Here is a 24,850-nt window from a genome sequence, read left to right as displayed (position 1 = left end):
AGTGAAAACACAGGGTTAGGGTTAGGGTTGTTGTAGTGAAAACACATGAACTAGATTATTTGTGATGTTCTCAGCAGCGACGGTGCCACTGAGAGGCTGAATGCGTGGCCTTCAGAGACTCGGCGTGCTCAGGTGAGATTGTTCTCATGGCAGCGGCACATTTTTTCAGGACTTAGGAGTCTTTGTCTGGTCACGGACAAAAGGCCCAGGATTACTGGTGAAGCAGACTCACAGCTGCAGCTGCCTGCATGTACGGGCAGGTCAGAGGAATGACTGGAGCTCCGGTGGGCTAAGAGCGCACAAAAATGCAGTTTGGTGAGATTGCAGATTAGGTGGGAGGGGGGAGGGACGGAGAGAGGGGGGCACACAGGTGCTGAGTCCATGGAGGGAAACAAAAGAAACACCTTTATTATCTTACAACTACATGAAGAAATGAAAGTGTGATGCTTCATCATGAAGTCTTCTCCCTAATAATAAAGACAGATACAGGTTCAATGAATCGTGTGGAGCTGTGACGCGAGACAAATCCATTTTCCTCTCCTGACACAGGTCTGCATGAGCTGTGAGCACATCCCCCCCCCCACAGCACAATAACAACACTGAGCCAGTGAGGCCGTCCCATTGGCTGCAGGCGGCGGCCAATCGGAGCGCAGGTAGTGGGTCACACGGGGAAGCCACTGCACCTATCCGCACTCACCTGAGACTTTACCTGGCTGCGCAGCAGACCCAGAATCTCATTACCAATACAATCCATACCTGAGGCTCTCATTGTGTCCAGGTCACAGCGGCAGTCAAGGTGTTCCACTTCACTCACAGACAAAGAGACGCAGACATGGCCGTGGCCAACTTCCACTACATCACCCGCATGAGCAGCGGCTTCAAGGTCTACATCCTGGAAGGTGAGCACACGTTTCCACTTTTATTGCCTGTTGACTGTGAATACCGGAACTTTTAAAGTCTCCATTGTGACTGATGTGATATTATTAATTCACATGTTTCAACCGTAAACAATACATGTGCGTTTATTCGTCTAAATGAAGTTTCCAATGAAAACAATCAGTGTTTAACCTTAAAGAAAGACTTGTGTATTTTTGTAGATGTGAGGGAATCAACTGAGACTTAAGAGACAGAAGCTTCTTATTCATACTTTTCCATTTCCAATGGAGTCAAACGTGAATAAGGATTCTCCAAGCGGTGCCGCGTTTACGTCAAATCACTGTGAAATATAATAGGTCAGGTTTGTTTTAACGCAGCAAAGCATAAGGTCACGCAGTGTATTCCCTCTTGCTAATAAGGAAGGAATATCTGTGCCTGAGGCATTAGAAAATCAGCATAGGTGTGGTTATTACACTCCCCCCCTCCCCTGTGTGAAGGAGCAACTCACAGGTGTGGAAGTGTTTAGTCATAAGGAAATGTGGATTGGAGGGAACAACTTTTTTTTTTTTGGTTTTTCGTTTTTGCAATTCAAAACAGTCGACGAGCCATTGTTGCAGGACAGTGGTAGGTGTCGCGGCACGCAGGTCGTGTTCAAGCACAGAACAATTGGTTTGGATTGATTTGCAAGTGTTAACTGGGCATAAAGTCAAACAATGGCCCGGCAGCCACTGCTCAATGCAGCCCTTTACATTTCCAAACAGTGCCTTGTGTTTTTCGACTGTATGCGTGACTGATGGTGGACATGTTGACGTTTGACTGCTTTGGCCTGAATGTCGCCCCCTTTAACATGTAGTGGGCGACAGACCTGCAGAGATCCCGAAAAACAGCGTAACAACACTTTCTCAACACACCGGTGACATCAGCAGCTCGTCTTTGATGTGTTTCAACTTGTGTAATTGGAAAAATCCAGTATGCATGTGTTTGTGTGTGTGTGTGTGTGTGTGTGTTCACCTCGACAGCTCGTTCTCGATTGGGTGCCGCCCAAAATCAGGGTCTCGAGTGTGTGAAAGACTTAATGTGTGGCACCTCGTGATAACAAAGGCTGTTGATTGTCCCCTTTTGACTGCGCGATAGGGCCGGGTGCCAAACTCATGCAGAAAAACAATGTTTACCGTTAGCTCTGAATCAGCTGTGGAGCCTTTAGTAACCCTCGCCGATCAGGTAGATCAAGTTCTACAGCTTAACGGAGTTTACAATTAACGGTGACCAAAAAAAAAAAGAAAGACGAGGAAAAAAAAATATTTTCCCATGATTAGTTGTCATGCAAGTTGGCGTCATGGATCAAAACAAGTAGTTAGTCATCGCCGAGCCACACACACCTTTATCAGACGTTACAATCACCAAGGTCACTGCACGGTTCGGAGTTTTCTCGTGTATTCATTCAAACAAATAAGCCGTAACACTTGCATTTCAATGCAATTTATTCCAATTCTTTATTGTACTCATTAGGTCAGCCCCACCTCAGAAGTGAGGACAGGTACAGGCACATCACCAACGACCGAGTCCGAGCCCCAACGGTGTATCCAGTCAAACGCAAACGCAGCCACGAGCGAGGCCTGACACTGGAGGAGAGGTTGGTGACTCCGTTAAATAGTCAAGCGCTAAAATGTTATAAATCATAATGTGACACTGACCGTGTGATCGATGACTGTTCCAGGCGCGAGCGAGTTCTGGCCAGAAGCAGCGGCAAAGTAGCCCAGAGGACGGCGCCAGCACCTCCTGTGTTTACCAACCCGCAGAGCCCCACGTCCACCTGGAATTCTGCACACACCCCCACCGCCAGCCCTCTGCCCACCCATGTGTATTACACCCCAGTCATGGATGAACCACTGGCCCTCATCAAGAAACCAAGAAAAGACCCTGAAAACACAGAGAAGTCCACCAGCAGCGGTGCCGCCACTCAGATCCAGGTAATTAGTCAAGAATAAGTGTCGCGTGTTTCCAAACGCTCGCTGTGGGTTTGTCTCTTTCTTGTTTGGGCTGTTATTGCTTGGGAAAAATGGCAGTAATGTACATATGTGCCCCTTGTAGTGTGAGTGTAGCTGCAGGCCAAGCACGGCAGTGATACATCTCCCGTCTGTAGTCGGCAAACCCAGCTTGCAAGCGGAGTGTGTGAGCAGGCCTAAGCTTGTCAGAGCTATGCAATCCAGCCAGATACAGAACGAAAATGTGAGCAATGGGGGGAAGAATGCGATCAACAAGACCAAACCAGACTGTTCCCACTTTGACCCGTTTCTGCCGCCACATTGGGAGTGATCTAACTTCAAATCCAACCAGTTGAATTGGTTTTTAAACATTTCGTTTCTTGTTTGTCCTAATTCAGTCTGGGTGATATCATGATAATATATAAATAAATAAATGAATAAATAAAGGCAGAGCTTCCATTATAACCCTATAACTCTTTTGTTGTTTTGTCTTTCAGATGCGACCATCGGTGATCACCTGTGTCTCATCAGTAAGGAACCCCTCCAGCAGACCTGAGGTCCACAGAAGCCACACATCAGGTCAGTTTTGAACTCTGAGTGAGTGAGCTCCCACTCCAGACAGGTCACACCCCACTCACTATCCACTCACTTGTACTGACTCATTCATCCTTTTTTCTTTCCAGTGGTTTCCAGCAGCAGCTACGATCACGGCGTCGAGGAGCATTTCCAGAGGAGCCTCGGGGTCAACTACCAGAAGGCTCACTCCCAGCAGCTCTCCATCAGCGTGTCTGTCGATGACCACTTCGCCAAGGCTTTGGGGGACAAGTGGCTGCAGATTAAATCCAAGTCTTCCTCCTGCTCCTCCACACCCCCCAGTAGTCCGAGTGTCACCCACTCCCCCAGCCACAGCCACAGCCCAAATCAGTCCCACAAAGAGTCCGCCAGCGGCTCATCGCCGTCCTCCAGCCACTGGTCCATCAATTAAAGCAGAAATGAGCCCCGGGCGTGGGGGAAGAAACTGAACTTTTAACATTTCAATGCGTGCAGCTGCCAGTGCTCTACTGTTGAAGCGGCAAACGGACGCAAGGAGGGTCGCCGACGGACCGCCGCGCGTCCAAATTTAAGATAGACAAATGTAGCATCGGTGCCCGTTTGTCGCGTTCTTTAATCTTCTGCTTGTCGATAGCATCCGAGCGCCTGAGATACTTTAGGTGGCGATGTGGGGCGGTTGGGAAAAAAAAATCAGCCCATTCCTTTACATTTCCTTGATTTTGTGTCACTCCTCCGCCTGAATGCCACAGTTTCGTTGTGTTATATTTATATTCTGATAGACCTGGGTTCCTTATAGTCTCAGTGACTAATGTATTAATGACCTATCTGTTGTAATATTATTGAGGATTGACAGCTGTACATAATGCAAAGTCTTTTGGAAAGAATAAAAATGTCAAAAAAAAAATCCTTTTATTTCCTGATTTGTCATTTAAAGCGAGAAACTTTTAATCACGAGTGAGTCAGTGTGTGTCTACAACACGTCCGGTACACACACACACTTGCATTTTACAGTGTCGTTACCTCACACCAGGTGACGAGTAAATGGAAGTATGAGCAACGCACCACGGACGTTTTCCCCCTGCATGTTAGCGGGAATGTGAGGCGGCGTGTTCCAGCAGGCGCGAGGCCCTGCGCTCTGACATTCCTGTCTCCTGAGAATATGACTCTGTATGATCCTACAGATCCTGTTTGGCAAGGGACGGGAGGGAGGGAGCGAGGGCGGGAGGCAGGTGGGGGGAGGGTTGGGCTACGATTCGCCTCAGCATGAGAACCAGGAAGGCTCTTCAGTTACTTATTGGCAGGTCCTATCTTGTCAAAAACTTAAAATACAATTTAAAGATGTCAAAAGGTCTTTGTTCGTGGTCAACATCTGGGGTGAGGAAAATGTGAACGCGTTTGGCGTTAAAATATATACGATAACGCCATCCAGAATACACATTATGAGCGGCATTGGGTCTGCTAATATCAGCCAATATAACCCTAACCCTTTTTATAATTATTTTTTATTTATTTTTATTATTGTTATTTTATTTTATTTATTTTTATTTTTTATTTAAATAAATAAAAAATCAAACTGGTATTTCCACATACACGTCAACTGGGCGGAGACACTGCTGCCACCTAGAGGCCCTTTGATCAACCTGACACAGCTACAATGTTTGATGAAAAATCACTAAAAATTGCAGGAAGGTGTGTTAACGTGTGTGTGTGTGTGTGTGTGTGTGTGTGTGTGTGTGAGAGAGAGAGCGATGACTCCAACAAGTGATTACTTCTTCACTGGAAAGCTTTTAATCCACTTCACATATTATCTGCCAATGGTTTTCAGTAAGAGTTTAAGCGCGATTATGTTTGGGCGTCCAGGATGTTGAAAGGCGAAACACACACACAAACCATTATTTTGCACCAGATTTGGCTCTTGTTTATACAGAAGTGTCACGTCTAACCTCGTTATAACTCGGCGTTTCTGTTCTGTCCCAACCACAGCAACAGAGTCAGGTATGTTCTGCAGTCGTTGAGTTGAGTTGTAAGAGGCTGGAGTGAAATATACAACACAGTACACAATATGACCATGAGAATGTCAGGAGAAAAACTTCTCATGCTGCGAAACACACGCACGCTGTCGCTGAATAACTATAATCCCCGAATACCTTAAAACACAACAGAAAACAACATTTATCTGCGGCACTAGTAATTAAATGTGAAGCACAAAGCAGAAGATTGGCCAAATCTTCTGGGAAAGTTAATGCTTTTTTGTCTCCGTCTGATCACCGGCAACAAATCGAGAAGCATCGTAATCTCATGAGAACATGATTGCACGGATCGGCTGCATTTACAGCTTCTGATGCGAGTGTCCTTCTGGGGACGGTTTAGAGACGTAAGGTTAAAGGTCGACGGCGGTCCCGAGGCTCGAGTTACTGACGTCTGCGGTGACAGCGATGCTACCACCTGCCGACCAGCAGTCGCCATGTTTCCTCAGGATTAGCATTTATGTATCAGAGGAGCAGAGCAACAGTGGTTCTGCAGCGGTCAAGCTTGTCCACATCTCCTTCTATTTTAATGCGTTTGTATTGATTTATCGAAGGGATTGCTATTTACAAAAAGCTCAGTTACTGTGGCACCAGAATGCAATTGGTTTTTTGTCCTGGAGAGGCATACGAGCGTTTGAGGAGATGAACATGCAGCGGGTCAGAATTTAAGAATATGCACGAAACAATAACAACTGACAGTTTGCAGCTCTGCAGCCGATAAAGTGGATTTAGTTACAAAAGAAACGTTGTTTTTTGCTTGTATTTAGAAAAGCAATATTGTAATATAACAAAAATTGTAACCAAAGTATTCATATTGTTACTTTTGAAGAGATTATGTATATATGTATATACACACACATATATTTAATATACATACATATATACGTACATATATGTATACATACATATATGTACGTATATATGTATACGTACATATATACAAATATATATGTATACATATATATACAAACATACATATATACAAACATATATATACAAACATATATGTATACATATATACAAACATATATATACATACATATATACAAACATATGTATACATATATACAAACATATATACATACATATATACAAACATATATGTATACATATACAAACATATATATACATACATATATACAAACATATATGTATACATACATATATACAAACATATATATGTTTCAAAGATGTACAACAGTTAACAGAATGACTGTAAAAAAGGGTTGAATTGCAGTTGCAGCGACATAATGAGTGACAGTTCTAACAGTAACAGTGGAAATATGATACAAAACTATTTGGAATTTCAATACAAACACAGTTCCTAGATTTCCCACGCGTGGAGGAATGTGATCCAGATCCGTTCAACGGGAATATTTTTAAACGACAACAAACCCTGACAAATATTTGACTCTCGAGGAAAACCACAGACATTAACGCTCATCAATACTTGAGAGGCGACAAGACAATAAAGCCTTTTATTGTACGACGCGGAGAAGAGAAGAAGTACAGACTGCATGCTGGTATACAACCGAGGTTCCTGTCCAATTATAACCTCTGCATGTTTTTGCGGGACTGTGGGAGGAAACAGGAGAACCTGGATTAAAAACCCACACAACTCCACTCCTTTCTGTCCAATGAAAGCAACTGTGAGACGGACATGCAAAACACAGTTTTTTTGCGGTGGTTTCTGATTGTGTTGCATTAGTGTTTACTGTGTGAGGAGCACAGAAAGTGTCAGACACTCCTGCGCTCTGGGTTTTTGCTCACGCAAATCCTAACCTAACACCACAGGAGATGAAACCACATGAAGTTAAAGTAACTTGTGCGACAGCTCGTATGCTTGTGTGCTTGTATGGTCTCACTCATAGCTGATAGAGCACATAGGTGAGCATATACTGTATATTATTTAGCACCGGCATCATTAACTGTAGCTCATTGATGTCCCTTTTCTTACATGATTAAACAGCGCAGATAAACCTCCTGTTTCTTTGAGTCACTTCCACGTCAACGTGTCACTTGCTCCGCAGAGGTCAAAATATTCCGCACATGTGGCACTTGTGCTGCCGGCTGGAATGGTCAGGTGTCACAGACCTGAACTACATCTTCCAGCAGGCGCAAAACAACAAATGAGTAACCAAAGAGGAAGCGATCAGCAGATTTGGGGGCACTGTAGCATTTCAGAGCCACATGGAGTTTTGCTGACGTTGAAGTCAGACTCACACACACAGTGGAAAAGTCTCAGTGAGTGAGTGTTCGAGGTAAATAATAAATAACAGGCTGAAGCCACTGTGTCACATTCTTCTCCATGAATGATAAACACACATTCACCAGCAGAGTGCACCCCCGAGTTCATTATGATAATGTTTATCTATCATAATACACAATACACTCATCAATATACAAAGTTACAACATGTTGTGCACATAAATGACCACGTTTGACCAGAAGATGGCAGCAGAGTGAATGCCTTGTGTTCTTAATTTAATCAGTGAACACAGACAGGTGCTCTTTATTAGATGTGGTTAATAAGGTTCCAAATAATCTTTTGTTTAAATTAGGTTTTATCCTTTGGTTTATCTTATTTGTGACTTTCCAACTTATCTTTGCAATTTGTCTGTTTTTACAATGTGCTATACAAACAAAAAGTTATTATTATCATTATTATTATTGTTGTTGTTATTATTATTATTATTATTGTTGTTATTATCAGCTAAGGACTTATTACCTCTTTACTGTTCAGCTTCTAAGAAAAATAATAAACACACCGTGGCCCAAAATACTCCATCTTTTTCCTTAGAAACTGGAAAGAGAAGTTATATTTAGGGTAAAACAATAGACATTTGTGTTTCTCCTTGGTGGTTAAGAAATAATTTGGCGACTTTGGGTTTATATTTGGTAAAGCAGCGTAATCGCAGAAAACTGTAATTATTGCTCTCTCTGTCAACAAAGCAGCTAAACATTAGCTTTAGGCAGCAGTGGTCTCATGACTGGACCGGGGAGGCGTGAACTCCCTCGACTGGTTATATAAAGCGACCTGCGCTCAGGCTGCTTTACTCTCTCCACTGACGGCAGCTGATAAACACCGTGCTGCTGGTTGATGCTGCTGTTGGTCTGACTACACAGGACACATTCTCATCCCTTTTTTGTTTTGCTCTCATGTGAGTATTTGCTCTTTTTTTTTACTATCTTGTCTGTTCGTGCTGTGTCATCCCCTCCCTTTGAATTATGCAAGAGCAGCTGAGGAGACTGAGGTGTCACTGTTTTCTAAACTAACATAGTTCATTTACTGCTGATGATCAGTGAGACTGGATTATCTATTTGTGAGGTTCTCTGGAAGTTTAGCAGCTCCTGTTATCATGCGTCTGTGCACCTGTTGCATGTTTAACAATAACACAAGTGTCAGATACTGTTGTACTTGTGGTTTTTGTTCAAGCGTTGTTTTCTAAAATCAGACAAAATTTAACCTAACCTGACACGCCGGGAGATTAAAGTGCAACAAAGTGAAAGTAATGTGTGCTACATTAGTCATTATGAATTATTCTGACAACATTTACATGTTGAAAAAGTTTCAACTGTGAGTGTATTTCTTTGGATTCTTTGGAACTTGCCTCTCTGAAGCCTTCTGCTCTCACTGATAGCTAAAGATATATTACAGCCATGACTTAACTCATATAACGCTCTATCTTATCAACTTCCCTCTGCTGCAGCTCACTAAATCATGCATGCCGTTTGGTTATTTTCTGCTAGTTTGGGCCGTGTTTATTTATGTAATAGAACCTAACACTTGTTTGCACATCAGTAAATTAGGGGTAACCGCTAACCCATGTGCTCTGTGTGTTTTCACAGCGTAAATCATCACAGACTCACTGTCACGATGGATGCCTCCTCTACCTCTACGAGTTGTCATTTTATGATGAAGACTGCAGACAAACCCTCTATACACAGCTAGCAATAAAACTACATTTTCTTCCCACGAGCCGCACTAGGGGATTCTTTAATCCCTCTAAATTGTTCCACCTCATAAGCTACCCGCAGTCAAACCACAATTCTTTTTTAATTCAATTAAAATTACGTCGCGATGCATACAACTACTTTAGCAACCCTGGCCGCTGCCACTACTGTGGCTCTGGCCTCGCAGTCCGACATGTCGGGCTACTTGTGGCTGCTGGTGCTGGGCTTCATCATTGCCTTCATCCTGGCTTTCTCTGTGGGGGCGAACGACGTGGCCAACTCCTTCGGCACAGCGGTGGGCTCGGGGGTGGTCACCCTGAGGCAGGCGTGCATCCTGGCCACCGTCTTCGAGACCGTGGGGTCTGTGCTGCTGGGCGCCAAAGTCAGCGAGACCATCCGCCAGGGCATCATCGACGTGCAGATGTACAACGGCTCTGAACACGTGCTGATGGCGGGATCCATAAGTGCAATGTGCGGTAAGCGTTAGAATTCATTTTTCAGTAGCAACGAGGTGACTAACGTGTGTTGACTGTCAGAATGTGCGTGCAGGCCTCACTCTTGTTTCTGTGTCACAGGCTCTGCTGTGTGGCAGCTGGCTGCATCTTTCCTGAAGCTCCCCATTTCTGGAACTCACTGTATTGTTGGTGCTACAATAGGCTTTTCTATGGTTGCCAGAGGTCACCAAGGGGTCAAATGGATGGAGTTGCTGCGCATTGGTAAATAGGTTTTGTTTTTATCTGTTAAAGCCAAATTGACTAGTGTAAAAGCCAAAAGCCAACTCAATTTATTTTTATTTTGGTCCCAAGTGTCGTCCTGGTTCCTGTCCCCTGTGCTGTCAGGCATCATGTCAGGAATTCTCTTCTACTTTATACGCAGATTTATTCTGAATAAGGTACGATATTCCTTCCCAGTTCCTTCCAAGTTATAATTTGTAAAAGTATTTAGATCCAGTTCGGAAGAGTCACCGTGGTAGCAAGTCATCTTTCTACTCAAAGGTTGTGGGTTCGATTCCCTGCACCGCTAGTCTACATACCGTAAAGCAAACATTTTGAGTGTCATCAAGACTGGAAAAGTGCTATATAAACAACCCAGAAAAATACATAATGAAATAATATTACTCGTTTAAAAGATATAAGGCCATCCAACTTTTTTTTTTAACCCTTTAAGTCAAAGGTCCCCCAATTGGGGTAAGCCAGAGAGGGTCTGGGTAAAAAAAATTGTGGAACGCTGCACTAAACATGAGACAACAACAAGCTACAAGGCTCTTAAACCTATTTTAAATATGACAAACACAGCTAAATAACAGCTAAAAGCCAAAGAATAAAGACAACACAAGACAATAAAGACAATAAAGCTGTAAAATCGCTCTTACCTTTGATATCTCTCCGATATCACTGTTGATATTACAGTGAAAACAACTCCCCTGCTGTCAGACGGACTTCCTGTGTTACACTCGAAGCATTCCGGCCGCTGAATTTAGGACCCTGGGGGGGAAGCAAATTACATGAGGCCTGAGTTCTGTGATACAGCTCAGTGCAGCCCTCTGGTGCTCGTTTTTGGAATGGAAAATATAGAGAAGTCTGCTGGAACTTTGAAACAAAGCCATAAGTCGTTTCATTGAACACATACAATTGAAATAAGTAGTTTTATACTTATTATATACACAAATAGACCTTGTGGTTGCAGAGACATGCACATTTTTGCTTACTCAATTACTTTAGGAAACAAAACGTAGAGAAAAATGACCTGACAAGGTAAAAACAGAAATGTCTCTTAATTATAACTGCTAACAAAGAGTTTGAGCCAACACAGTTGTATCATAGGTTTCCTGTTGTGTAATTTACCATAAAATATGACGTTATATAAGCTTTTATAATGTTAAACCTTTTCAATATTAACTCTGAGCCACACTCGTACCACTGAATCCCCACAGACTGATCCTGTGCCCAACGGCCTTAGAGCTCTCCCCGTCTTCTACGCCATCACTATGGGCATCAACGTTTTCTCCATAATGTTTACTGGAGCAACAAGTGAGTATCACACACACACACACTCACACACACACACACTGAGTGAGCGAACTAAAAGTGTTTCACGATGTACGCGAGTGTACTTTAAGCGTTTAATCACAATGCTGCCAGACCAGTGCAAGGCTCCCTATCTGATTTGTGAAGCATGCGTGCTCGCTGATACTCTTGTCTGTGTTAACATATTGAGAAAGGGCTATTTAGTCATTTTATGTCATTTTTTTTGAATCACCAAACCACAATTTGTGAGAGACGGTGCAACAGTGATGTCTCAGAAAGATCTGTGGGTAGGGGCAAAAGGATCAATGAGTGCATTAAAGAGGCAGTTATGTTCCTGTGTTCTGTGTCATGTTTCTGTCACAGTGCTGGGATTTGATAGAGTGCCATGGTGGGGAACACTGAGCATTTCTCTGGGCTGTGCCGTCGTCACAGCGTTGGTGGTATGGTTTGTCGTGTGTCCACGCCTCAGGAAGAAAATCAAACGTGAGAGCATTTCAGTACCGTCTATGAGTGGAAACCAAGCTCATAAAACAGACTTTGTTTGGTGATAAATCTTCACTTTCCGTGTATTTCAGGAGAAACAGATGCAGGTCCACGCCAAACTCCACTAATCGAGAAGAATTCCAGCAGCCAAACACAAGCACAGCAGCCTGCTGCACCACGTGACCCTCAACCTGAGGCCCCGCCTCCAGACTGTCAAAAGGTGTCTTTCAGACTTGGAGACTCAGAGGAAGCTGATCTGGACAATAATGACACAGAAAGCAAGGACGTGGACATCGGCAATGGTGAGAAATTAATGACTTTGAGGTGTTCATGGACATATAAGCACATGTTATTCCCAAAAAAATTATATGCGACTATTTATTTGCATAGGTCTGAATGGGCTCGTTGGCCCCATGGTCATCACCGATCCTCACAGTGGGCAGTCCCACACCATCCACAAAGACTCCGGCCTTTACAAAGACCTGCTCCACAAGCTCCACAAGGCCAAGGTCGGCGAATGCATCGGTGACAGTGACACAGAGGATCGACCCATCAGGAGGAACAACAGCTACACCTCCTACACAAGGGCCATCTACGGCATCCAAGGAGATCCCAAAAACAAGGACCTGGACGGCGGGCTTCAGAGAAGACCCAGGGTGGAGAGTTACAGCAGCTACAGCTCGGCAGTGACCACGGGGAGCACCATCCACGATGGGAGTGTGACTCAGGAAGCTGGCAGAGACTCCACCGGGGAGGAGGAGGAGGAGGAGGAGGATGAGCTGGAGGTCGACCAACCAGCCGTCTCCATGCTTTTCCAGTTCCTGCAGATACTCACGGCATGCTTTGGCTCGTTTGCTCACGGAGGGAACGACGTCAGGTACGGTGCAGGAGGGACGTTATCGACGGGGGAGTTTTATTGTGTTGTTTGTACAGTTAAATCAGAACCCAGCATTTTTATCAACAGCAATGCGATCGGCCCACTGGTGGCGCTGTGGCTTCTGTATGAGAGCGGCTCAGTGGTGTCCAGCTCGCCCACGCCCATCTGGTTGCTTCTGTATGGAGGAGTGGGCATCTGCGCTGGTCTTTGGGTGTGGGGCCGGAGGGTGATCCAGACCATGGGCAAAGACCTTACCCCCATTACCCCCTCCAGGTACAGCACATGTGTAATTATTCATTCCTGTAACAGCACGACATGAAGCATGCTAACACGTTTTCCTTCCATTTTAGTGGTTTCAGCATTGAACTGGCTTCAGCAATCACAGTCGTCGTGGCCTCTAACATTGGTCTTCCTGTCAGCACGACCCACTGCAAGGTGATCATATACACATGAGACTCAAGCACACATTAAAGGGATACTTCACCAATTGGCATTTAGCTTTGTGTTACTAGAATAAAGGTAGTATTTTTGAAAAATTGTGCTTCCCAACCTTAGTTTCCCCCCTGAGTCGAGAAATGTCTTCATTCTTTTTTTGTTACGTGCCCACCACTGACACTTGGTCCGAGGCTTGAAACTGCAACGCTAATTCCGCACTTTTTAGACTCGTAATGGTAATGATAATAATAATAATAATAATAATAAACTTTATTGTTTCATAAAAGGATCGCAGCGCAAATTGCTTCACAATAAAAGGAAAATAACATTTAAAAAGCAGATGCCACAACACAGCACAGGGCAGAATGAAGAGGAAAAGTCTAAAGTCAAAAAGTGAACAACCCTGTTTTAACTTTGAAATTAGAGCTGCAACTAACGATTATTTTCATAATCAATTAATCTGTTGATTACTTTCTCGATTAATCGTTTGGTCCATAAAATATCAGAAAACTTTAAAAAATGTTGATGATGTCTGGTTTTGTCCACAAACCAAAATTATTGACTTAATAATTTGTTATCCAGAGCAAAGAAATTAAGAAAATATTCACATTGAAAAAGCTTAAATAATCGGAAATCTTGTTTTAATCCTGAAAAAAGCTTCAGTTGTTGATTAATAGTTGTTGATTAATTTAGTAATCAATTAATAATCAATTAATCGTTTCAGCTCTATTTGAAATCAAACAAAAGATGCAAAAAAAAAGAAAGAAGAGCAATTTTATAAAAGGCCTAAAAAAGACAGCATCACATAAAGGCAAGTCTATAAAAATGAGTTTTAAGAAGGGATTTCAACGACGACACTGATTTAGCAAGCCTTATCTCCATGGGAGAATATGAGGGCGTGGACTCATTCCCAGAATATAAACAGTGTCCGCCATCTTTGCCAACAGTTATGCTAACAGGACCAAAGAAAAGATATTTCTCAACTCAGGGGAAACCGAGGTTGGGAAGCACAATTTTTCAAAAACACTAGTAATACAACGCTAAATGCAAATAGATGAAGTATACAGTGGGTTCTGCTCATTAACTCTAACACTGTGGGACCTCAGGTGGGCTCCGTGGTGGCCGTGGGATGGCTGCGGTCCAGGAAGTCAGTCGACTGGCATCTCTTCAGGAACATCTTCATCGCCTGGTTCGTCACGGTTCCCATCTCGGGACTCATCAGCGCCGCCATCATGGCGCTCTTCACGTACGTTATCTTGTGAGAAGTGGCGCGTGGATAAACTGCCACGCAGAGTCCGTTTGAAGGACCGCTAAAATGAACACGCTCCCTTTATATATCATTCAGGGTCAGTTCAAGGTCAAACTGTAAAGGTATCATACTCTGTATCCCTATGTATATTTGTATAAAACCTACATGAATCGAGACGGCAAATCATTCAAATAACAATTATATTAAGTGTTTATATTTGGATAAAAATAAAACAAGGAATTGCTTGATGTGAAGAGTTTTCCGTGTGTGTGTGTGTGTTTCTCATAAATCACTTTCCACTGAATCCTTTTATTGTGTCTGAAAGCGAAAGAGACGTTTAATGACGTTGAAAATGAAAAAAAGTTCAGTCGCTTTCACTTTTGTATTGAATTCATCTTTGGCCACAAGTCATAAATGAGTCCAATGTGTTTACACATGAGGGAAAACAGAGGAAGCGTGAAGTGATTGCATGTGGTGATGAGAAGGTAGATGAAGAATAGTGAGTTTTAATGACAGTATTTTATAAGAGTTCCTGGGTCATGCTACTGTTCTTTATTTCAGCGCCATCTAATGGAGGTTACAATCCATGCTGGAAAATAAAACTCTTATTTCTGTGTTACCCAATGAAGTTATTATTTATTTATTTTTTTCCCCACTGTACATATGACAAATTAACATGTGATGCATTAAGTGCTGATGCCTCCATGGTGATATAGCACATTAAACATTAACATAAACACTGATTAAAACACAGAAACCACTTAAACACTTCCCTGGGCCCTCAGACCTGGTGCTGTTACCCACAGAAGCCTTTCCTTCATACATATACACATGTGTAGTTGCAGAGCTGATGTGATTTTGATTTAAATGCCTTTGATTTTCTTTTCATATTGTCATTTTTTTTCTGTAGCATAGATATAAGCTAACAGGTAACCTCTCACATTTATTATTAGAACCCGTAAAAACAGAGCTCATCACAAGTGATCACATGACTGACTCGTTTGCTGACATGTAGAAACACCAAATGGCCACAGGAGGGTGGTGCTCTTCAGCCAGATGATGATGTTTGGGTTTGTGCATATCTATATTCTATACAAAGTTCTCCAGTTACTAGTTACTAGTGCAGCAAACTGGAAGGTGAGAGAAGAACACTTTTATATCAAGATTTACAAAATGTATATAATGTATATGTATAATATAACATAACGTAAAAACATAATACAAGGGGCGTCAAACTCAAATGACCTGGGGGCCAATGAGCATCTAGTCTGGTCAAGCAGGGGCCGATATAGAAGAAAAAAAGTGAAAAAAACAACTACTTAGTAGCTGGTGGGCAATATAAGATATTCATTATAATATTAGACAGAATTGCATAGTAAAAGTGCTTGTTTTGATATAAAATGATTCACAATAAAAACAAATATTTATGATGCACACAAACGGAGAATTAAATTGAAGATTTAGCAAATAATGACGAGGATAATTGTGATTACAACAGCTTAAATATATGTCATTTCATGTCGAGTGTAATACATTTAATTAAGCAATGATTACAACCGAATGTCTTATTACTGTTATAAAAATATTGCCAGTAAATACATATTTAGTCTCTATTCCATCACCTTGCACAGTGGTGGGCGGGCTGCATGTAATTGATTGGAGGGCCACATGTGGCCCCCTGGCCACCAGTTTGACGCATGTGCAATATAGTACAATATAGTATAATATAATATAATATATCATATATTATAATATAATATATTATAACATAATATGATATAATATAATATAATAAACCACATTCTTCTTCTTCAGTGAAGTCATCGTCATCATCATCATCAGTTGGTTTTATTTTGAAACCGGACACCGGAAGCTGTGCACTTTTGTTTTGTTGTAATTGATACTTTGGATGATTTTCCGCGGCTGACAGCACATACAGGTGCGCCTGGGCTTTCGCTTGTGCGTAATTTGCGGGCCAGCGGGGGGGGGAGAACTGCGCGTTTGACGCCGTGCGAATGCGTAAATGTCTCGGCGTTGGAGAGAGAAATGCGCGTGTACGGCGGAGTGGCATGTGTCCGCGCGAACACAGCGGCGCACCAACAAGCTGCTGTAGCCCGTAGCGGATTCACGCGAATGGAGAAGGACGGCTTGGTTTTCTGCAACAACACAGACGGAGAGAGAGAGAGGCAGAGAGAGAGGGAGAGAGAGCGGAGCTGCAGGAGGAGTCTGTGAGGCAACATCTCACGGAGAAGAAGGATTGAAGAGTCACAGATGTGGCGAGGGTTTTTTTATTTTACAGTCTCCTTCCAGCCGAAGCCTGAGCTGCAGCCTCCACCTGACAGATGTGTGGCACAACAACTGCAACCCACAGGTCTGTATTTGCAACACCGAGCGTTCAATGATGCCACAAGACGAGCCTGTGCACTTTTATGTGTTTTTCTTTGGTCAGAAACAACACAGATGTTTAGTGCTTCGTGTGGGAAATGTCTTCTCTGCTGGGATTATGGGGGCATTTTGGCTGTCCATGCACTCTGCTCTGTCCCCTCCTCACAAATGTGATGACAGTCCGTTATTTCTGCTGCTGAAACAGCTCTCGCGCTCATAACAACAAGGCTCTTGTGCAATTATTCTGTTGCTACACTTTAGGTTTACACATAATTGCCCTAGAAGAGCAGGCCACTGTGGGACTGCAGCGCAGAGAGCTCGGTAGCTTTATGTAATCTCCTCTGAGACACAGGATCTGACCGCTGAGAAATAAAGAAATGCTCGGGCAATTTACAGCATTTGTGTTTTCTCTGCTCCTCCTCCTCCTCCTCCTCTTTAGAGTGTCTCCTGTCGAACCTGCTGCTGATCTGCTGTGGAGTTCTGAGGCTGCTACAGCGTCATCATCACAATAACAACATCATCATCATCATCATCTGCCACGTCAAAGGTGACAAAGACACACGAGGAAGGAGGTGGTTTTAGGAGAAGGACCATGTCCACGATGACTCCAGCAGAGCTTCTTTGCTGATTGAGGACAACCAGAGTGATTTGCTGACTTGAGCTTTTTTGTGTGTGTGTGTTTGGGGCTGATGGGAATGTCGCGGCGTGTCAGCTGACTGACAGGGACTCAGTGGTGTTCTAGCCCGGGACACGGCCAGCGGCGGGAGGCGATGGCTCGTCCAGGGTCGGGGTTGCTGGTGCCCGTCAATGGAATGGGGTATCCGCCTCAGAACCTGGCCAGGGTGGTGGTCTGGGAGTGGTTGAACGAGCACGGGCGCTGGAGACCCTACAGTGCGGCCGTGTGTCACCACATAGAGAATGTACTGAAGGGGGATTCCCGAGGCACCGTGGTCCTGGGGCAGGTGGACGCCCAGCTCGCTCCTTACATCATCGACCTGCAGTCCATGCACCAGTTTCGACAAGACACAGGTAAGAGCTTCCTGTGTGCGCGCTCAGACGACACGGGTGAGAAATGCAAACACTGAAGCAGCTTGGGGCATTTTCAGCACATAGACATCATCAAGACAGGACAGGCTTGTCGTTTTCATGCTCAAATGTTTCCAGGGAAAGAAAATGTCCAGATTTCTGGGTATAGATAGCTTGTTGACACATGAGGTCAGAGGTGAACGACCACGTCGGTTCAAAAATGAAATGACATAACCGCCAATGAAAACACAACACTTTCTGATACCACTTCATTAGGTGTCCTGTGTACCTAATAATGTGACCGGCGAGTGTGCGCTATGTAACTTTCATTGAGGATTGACGTCTGCTTTGGCACTCACTCACACGCAGGGGACGAGCCACAGTTTGAGCCGAGAGCTGAAAAAAACTAAACAAAAGCGCCGCGATAAACACGTTCGTTCGGAGGCGTGTTCACATTCACGCAGCTGCAGGAACGCCGTGACCTTGCCAGAGGTCACCGCGAGGGTTGGAGGGAGCCGTGCGTTCGTGCTCCTCGCTCTTTTCCGCTAATTGCATTCATCCAGTGTTGTTGTTGTTGTTGTTGTTCTCTGGTGAGAGTGACAATCACAGAAGTGGCTGCTGATTTAGCTGCTGTACACACACACACACACACGCACACACACGGTGTCTAAAAGAGAGAGTGCTTCCAGTGTCACATGACTGATCAAACACACAAATCTTGTCATATATGTCTAAAAAAATGTTGTTTATTTTGTGAACTGAAACTAAATAAAAGTTAAAATGTCTTAGACAGTAAAAATATTAGTGATAGTGATACGCGGCCATGGTCACACTCTTTATGAACACGACAAACCGGACCAAGAATGATCCATTATTTGGTTAATTCTAGTAACATATATTATAATATTCAAATATTATTTGGTTTAGGGCTGAAACTAACAATTGTCTTCATTTCCAGTTTTGTTCTTTAAAGAGCGACCGAGTGACGGTGACAACACGACCGTCAGGTGGTTTGTGGCGTTAGAAGCCGTGTGGTCTCTGTTGTTCTTCCTCCTCGTCTTCTCGCCTTTAACATAACACAGAGTAGCGCAGGTGTGCGGTTGTGTTTATCACTCGTCGTGCCCCTTCGTTCATCCTCTCCAAACTTCTGCTCGGCCACAGCCATTTGTGACGATGTTGCACCAAAGCTTATACAAAGGGCTCGGGTGAGGGGTGAGGGGTGAGGCGGTTTTAAGGTGGACTGATCTGATTCACAGTAGATGTTTGAAGCTCAGCAGGTCGACACCAGCAGCCGTTTTACTCTGCTCTGTCGCAGGCTTATGGATTGTCCCTGTGGGGAAACCCCATTTTGTCACGGAGCCAGTGATCTCATCCTGTTTTACAGCAACAGCTGGAAAGTTGAGCATGTTTGTCCCGCGTGTGTGTGTGTGAGATGGTGCACTCGGCTGTGGTCTTTGGCTTTGTAGGGATGCCCTGCTCTCCTGTGGCTTTGGGAGGAGCTCCTGTGGGCGGGAACCGGGCACAGTTACTCGGACTAATGAGGCAGCGGCTGCAGTTTATCACTGTGGCTCCCTCTAATCAAAGCGTTGTGACGACAGCGTATGAACCACAGCCCCGCTCTGTGGAGACAAACCTAAAACACATCTGTATTTCGCTGGCATGGGGGTTCCTAATAAAGCCTGTGGTGCTTTTGTATATACAGTACAGTATGAGTATATATGGTGTGGATAAGTAACTGGCTGAAGTCAGGGAGCGCATTGGCTCCTGGCCATGGAGAATCGATCCGATCTCGTCCCCAGAGGTGCGTTTGAACCTCTAAGCACTGCTGTGTGCACTGATCCCCTTTCACTACACCTACTCCTTTAGCAAAACATGTGGGTTTATCTGCCGCTTCCATCATGTGCCAGCGCCTGTGATGCGTCTGATGGATTCCACACTCACTGCAGCGGTTTGATCGCCTCTCCGTGTGCTCCCGTGACGACAGGCGTACAGAGAGTGGTCACTGAAGCACAGATGAGAAACGGCTAAATCACAGGAATCAACACTTATGACACGGACCGAAGACAAATTCACTTTGTAGCAAGTTGTTATTAAAGCACATTAAGAGGTCAAACAAGACACAACAAGAGCGTTGTTGAAATATAGATTTATGTTTATAACAAAGTGTATATCCTTATGTGTTTGTACTGTATATACTCAAAAGGAACAGATGACATTTACTGTGAATGTGGCTCCTTTTGCTGTGACCTTTACACAGACCTTACTGTCAATTATGGGGTTTTGTTGTGTGTTGATCAATGCGCTGTCCTGTTTCGAGGGCTCTCGACTTTGTGACTCATTGCTCGCTTTCATACGATAGATGAAGTATCTTCTCATAGCTTGTCTTCTACTTAAATACATGGTCCCGCAAAATGTTGAATGATGCTAAAAGACAAAAAAATTCATCCAAACCCTGTTGGTACAATCTAGGCCTGGGCGACAGATCGACGTTATGGATTCATAACTTCGAGTTTTTTGTTGCGGACGATTTAAAAAAATAACGATTTGAGCTTGTAACGATTTAAAAAATAAAGATTTGTACTTATAACGATTTAAAAAATAAAGATTTGAGCTTATAACGATTTAAAAAATAAAGATTTGATCTTATAACAATTTAAAAAATAAAGATTTGTGCTTATAATGATTTAAAAAATAAAGATTTGAGCGTATAACGATTTAAAAAATAAAGATTTGAGCTAAATTCCATTTAAAAATAACCATTTGAGCTTATAACGATTTAAAAATAAAGATTTGATCTTAAACAATTTAAAAATAAAGATTTGTGCTTATAATGATTTAAAAAATAAAGATTTGAGCTTATAACGATTTAAAAATAAAGATTTGAGCTTATAACGATTTAAAAATAAAGATTTGAGCATATAACGATTTAAAATAAAGATTTGAGCTTATAAATTTAAAAAATAACGATTTGAGCTTATAACGATTTAAAAAATAAAGATTTGTGCTTAAAACAATTTAAAAAATAAAGATTTGAGCTTATAAGGATTTAAAAAATAACGAATTGAGCTTATAACGATTTTAAAAAACAAAGATTTGTGCTTAAAACAATTTAAAAAATAAAGATTTGAGCTTATAACATTTAGAAAAAAAAGATTTGTGCTTATAACAATTTAAAAATAACGATTTGAGCTTATAACGATTTAAAAAGATTTGTGCTTATAACGATTTAAAAAAAATAAAGATTTGAGCTTATAACGATTTAAAAATAAAGATTTGTACTTATAACGATTTAAAAATAAAATTTGAGCTTAACGATTTAAAAAATAAAGATTTGAGCTTATAACGATTTAAAAAAATAAAGATTTGTGCTTATAACGATTTAAAAAATAAAGATTTGAGCTTATAATGATTTAAAAAATAAAAAATTGAGCTTATAACGATTTAAAAATAACGATTTGAGCTTATAACGATTTAAAAAAAATAACAATTTGTGCTTATAACGATTTAAAAAATAAAAAGAATTTAGTTTTTTCTCCTCTTCCTACGGCGCACCTTTTGCCCCCAGAAGCTTCTGTACTACACCCAAGTGTGGTCGACAATCGAAAATCAAAAATCGGATCTGGCATAAAAAAAATCGGGGATTTTATTTTCAGGCCCAGCGTAAAACAGAGCTGTAAGGTGAATAAATGTTTTGATTTAAAATCATCTGGTGGACATTCACGGAACTCCAAATGGCACCGGATGTTATCTGCTGGATGAAGACGACTCCATGGGAATATTTGTCAACCCACTACACAATGAATCACCAGCCCAGGCTTAAACAGGCTCTTATAAATACGTCCAGAATGTTGTGTTGTTTTGTGTGTTTTGTGTCTGTGTGCGACTGCAGAGATAACCTCTATCTGTGTCGCTGGAGCAGGGCTTTGTTTGTTTTGGTTCCACAGGCGTGAGAACCCCCTCTCTAGCCTCAGTTCACTGCTCCCTCAAGACAATCGCATTCTCACGTCTGTTTTGTGTTAAAGCGCTGTTGTTGTTGTTGTTGTTGTGGTCTGGATGTGTGTGCGTGCAGTGCCCTGCACACTTGCAGGCACTCGTGCATGTGTGATGCTGCAGGCTGTTTCTGCTTTTGTGTGAGAATGTGAGTGCGTGTGTGTGTGGTGCGGTTGTGGTGGTCTGTGGGAGGAGGAACCGGTGAAAAGGATTCCCGCTCTGTACGTGCTAAAGGTCATGCATCAGCTCTGACTGTGAAATCCCACTCGCGTCAGAAGACACAGAATGAGCAAAGAGTGGAGCCACGGAGCCTCTGGACTCTGGGTTTAGAATAGAAATATCCAAGAAACTCAACTCGAAATAGAAATAAGACGGAAGCAGTTTGACGCCTCAACAGCGCGTGTTCCGCTTTTTATATTTTCATTATTCCACAATTGAAACATGTACATCTGTAACGCTGCGACTAATGTACTGCAGTATTTTATGTCTTAAATGGCTTAGCTCAGGGGTGTCAAACTCAAATGACCTGGGGGCCAATGAGCATCTAGTCTGGTCAAGAGAAAAAAAGTGTTCTGTAGCGGGGAGGACAATATAAGATATTCATCATGATATGAGACAGAATTTCAAAGTAAAAGAGCTTGTTTTGATATAAAATTGTGTATACTTCACAATAAGACCCTATTTATGATAAATAGATGGAAAATTTAGCAAATACTGACGAGGATAACTTTTATTAAAACAGCTTAAATATATGTAGTTCGATGTTGAGTGTAACACATTTAATAAAGCAATAGATACAACCGAATGTCATTACTATTATAAGAAATATTGCTAGCTAATTAATTTGTGGCGGGCGGGCCACATGTAATCGTTTGGAGGGCCGCATGTGGCCAGCGGGCCGCCAGTTTGACACCCATGGACTAGATAAATGATTGTGCTGCCATTTATATTCCCGTCTACATGAGATCATCATACTCCAGCTCTTCATTGATTATTCCTTATTCTAGTATGACCTTATTTGGAATAAGGTCATTAGAGTTAAAAATAAGAATATATTGTCATATGTCTGAGAGTAAATCTGTGAAACAAAGGCTTTTTGGTCATTAGCATAGTTAGCCAGTCAATAAGTGTCTTTAGTAGAATCAAAATGGAGCCTAGCCAAAGCGATGCTAAGGTGTCATTGTACTCAGAGGTACATTATGGCTGCGACCAGCTGGCTGGATTCAACACCAGCGTCGGGCAGGAAAGGGATTGGTGCAGCGAAGCTGTGGAACAGGGGGGGAGGAGGAGGGAGGGCGGGCACCGGCAGAGGTGAGGAGAGAGAGAGAGGAACAGAAGGTGAGGTGGAGCGTTCTCCTGATGGAAAGTGACAGTGAGTGTGGAGGGAGGGATTATGCTGGAGAGACCCTCTGCTGTGCACGTCCCCCTGCTCCTGCGTCTCTCACTGCCGCCATTCAGCGGCTCGAGGTGTTGCCGCGTTAATTATGAATTAATCTGGCAATAATTAAATATTCTGGAATAGACACACAGGTGCATATACCTTGTTTGTTATTACAGTGTATAAATAACAATAGCATTTCCACCAATTAGTTTACCAGCTGATCTTTCACTGCAGGGTGTGTAGGTAAACAGCATGGCGTCATAGTACAGAGAGACTGCCAATAAAGTCAATGAAGAAGAATGTGACACGGTAAGCAAAGGGTAACACTGACGGGTAACTATGGAAACTTGATGCAAGGAAGTCCAACAGTGCTCCCACCTGTTGAGTGAACATGTGGACACCGACGCTGACGCGGTATGAATGCAGCTTTAAAGGCTGCACTCTGAACAGCAGCCTGCTCACTGAGCCGGTCATTCACAGCAGAGAGAGAGTGATGTCTGCCTCGACTGAGCAGCTGCCACTGCTGGAATGAGAATAAGGAATGGTGGCACGACTGCTGGGTTGAGCTGTCCTCAGCCTCTTGGTGACATTCACTGGCAGATCTGCTATATTATCAGTATCTTCACACTCATCTTGTTTGCTCTTGTGTGTCCCGGGCAATGATGTCATGAGTCATGTGTGTAATGAGTGTGTACCTTTTGTAGCAGACGTGGCATCTTTGTGTGTGTGGTCTAACATTTACTGAAACGATGACTGAGATTAAAACTGCAATGATGCAACTCGGGCTAACCCACGTTTGTAGTGAGCCAAGCTCAGAGCTCCTTTGATCAGTCTCAGCGAACACAGAGGCGCAGTGCGGAGCTCTCTGTCCTCGCCTCAGCACTTTCACTCATTTCACACACACTTTCCAGACTGTAGCACAGCAAAGGTTTGGGGAAAAAGCAGGTGAAACTGTCACTCGTTGACTTTAAGCTGCTGTGAAGGACAAAGAGGTCTTTTATACGCCGATTATCTGTGAATTATACTCATATTATTCATGTTTGTGTTTCTATAGAAAACAACAAAAACGGCAACGCTGACATTTCCAGTGCAACTTCGTTAATTCCACGGTGGTCAGTTAAAAAGGCAACCAGCACAGGTCAACAGCATGTTAATGATATTCCCATTAGTAGCTAATTAGTAAATGCTAGCATGCTAACAGGCTAAACTAGCATGAAACAAATACACACTTTGTTAATGTCTCTCTGCAACTATGAGTATATTCATGCAGGAAAAAAATAATATTTAACTATCTTAAACATTTGTTACTACTCTAATCAAAAATATCCCTTATTGACCTGTTTTATTGATAAATTTAAACAGTTTGGATGTTTGCTGCAGCGTATAGTCCACCATATTTGGAGAAAAGCCATAAAATAATACTACTTCTACTAATAATAATGCCACTATTATCTACAGATATCATGGTTCAGGCGGTGGAAACCTACGTACATGATGTGAGGATTTAGCCCAAAGTGCATCTGTTCCTATGTGAATAATCTTGGGGAATAATATTCCCCACTTTTCCCCATTTTCTGATATTAATCAGTCAGTGGTTTTGTTG

At 42.7% G+C, this 24,850-nt stretch overlaps 3 protein-coding genes across 5 annotated transcripts in view; all 3 read left to right on the top strand.

Annotated features, from left to right (window-relative positions):
• Positions 1-710: 710 nt before the first annotated feature.
• Positions 711-4,316, top strand: vgll4l (vestigial like 4 like). The gene is made up of 5 exons (XM_044025416.1): positions 711-899; positions 2,386-2,509; positions 2,594-2,846; positions 3,359-3,440; positions 3,545-4,316. Exons 1-5 carry the CDS (start codon positions 833-835, stop codon positions 3,844-3,846), a joined length of 828 nt encoding a protein of 275 aa, XP_043881351.1. The 5' UTR covers positions 711-832; the 3' UTR covers positions 3,847-4,316.
• A 4,165-nt stretch (positions 4,317-8,481) lies between these two features.
• slc20a1a (solute carrier family 20 member 1a) lies at positions 8,482-14,719 on the top strand. Its single transcript, XM_044025676.1, has 11 exons — positions 8,482-8,601; positions 9,290-9,870; positions 9,970-10,110; positions 10,201-10,286; positions 11,328-11,424; positions 11,785-11,904; positions 11,997-12,206; positions 12,295-12,781; positions 12,869-13,054; positions 13,132-13,216; positions 14,323-14,719. Exons 2-11 carry the CDS (start codon positions 9,522-9,524, stop codon positions 14,476-14,478), a joined length of 1,917 nt encoding a protein of 638 aa, XP_043881611.1. The 5' UTR covers positions 8,482-8,601; positions 9,290-9,521; the 3' UTR covers positions 14,479-14,719.
• Positions 14,720-16,358: 1,639 nt separating this feature from the next.
• The window catches only part of dtx1 (deltex 1, E3 ubiquitin ligase), a 34,805-nt gene continuing 26,313 nt past the window's right edge, over positions 16,359-24,850 (top strand). For 2 of the 3 annotated variants that reach the window (XM_044025675.1, XM_044025673.1), the window contains exons 1-2: positions 16,359-16,836; positions 17,290-17,879. In XM_044025675.1, coding sequence (XP_043881610.1) covers positions 17,621-17,879 — 259 coding nt within the window. In that variant the 5' untranslated portion in view covers positions 16,359-16,836; positions 17,290-17,620. The remainder of the gene's footprint in view (positions 16,837-17,289; positions 17,880-24,850) is intronic. The other variant, XM_044025674.1, reaches the window with a different exon arrangement.

The sequence above is a fragment of the Solea senegalensis genome, linkage group LG5, assembly GCF_019176455.1.
Source record: "Solea senegalensis isolate Sse05_10M linkage group LG5, IFAPA_SoseM_1, whole genome shotgun sequence".
NCBI lineage: Eukaryota > Metazoa > Chordata > Actinopteri > Pleuronectiformes > Soleidae > Solea > Solea senegalensis.
The sequence above is the reverse complement of the archived record's forward strand: the minus strand, read 5'-3'. Positions and strand labels throughout refer to the sequence as shown.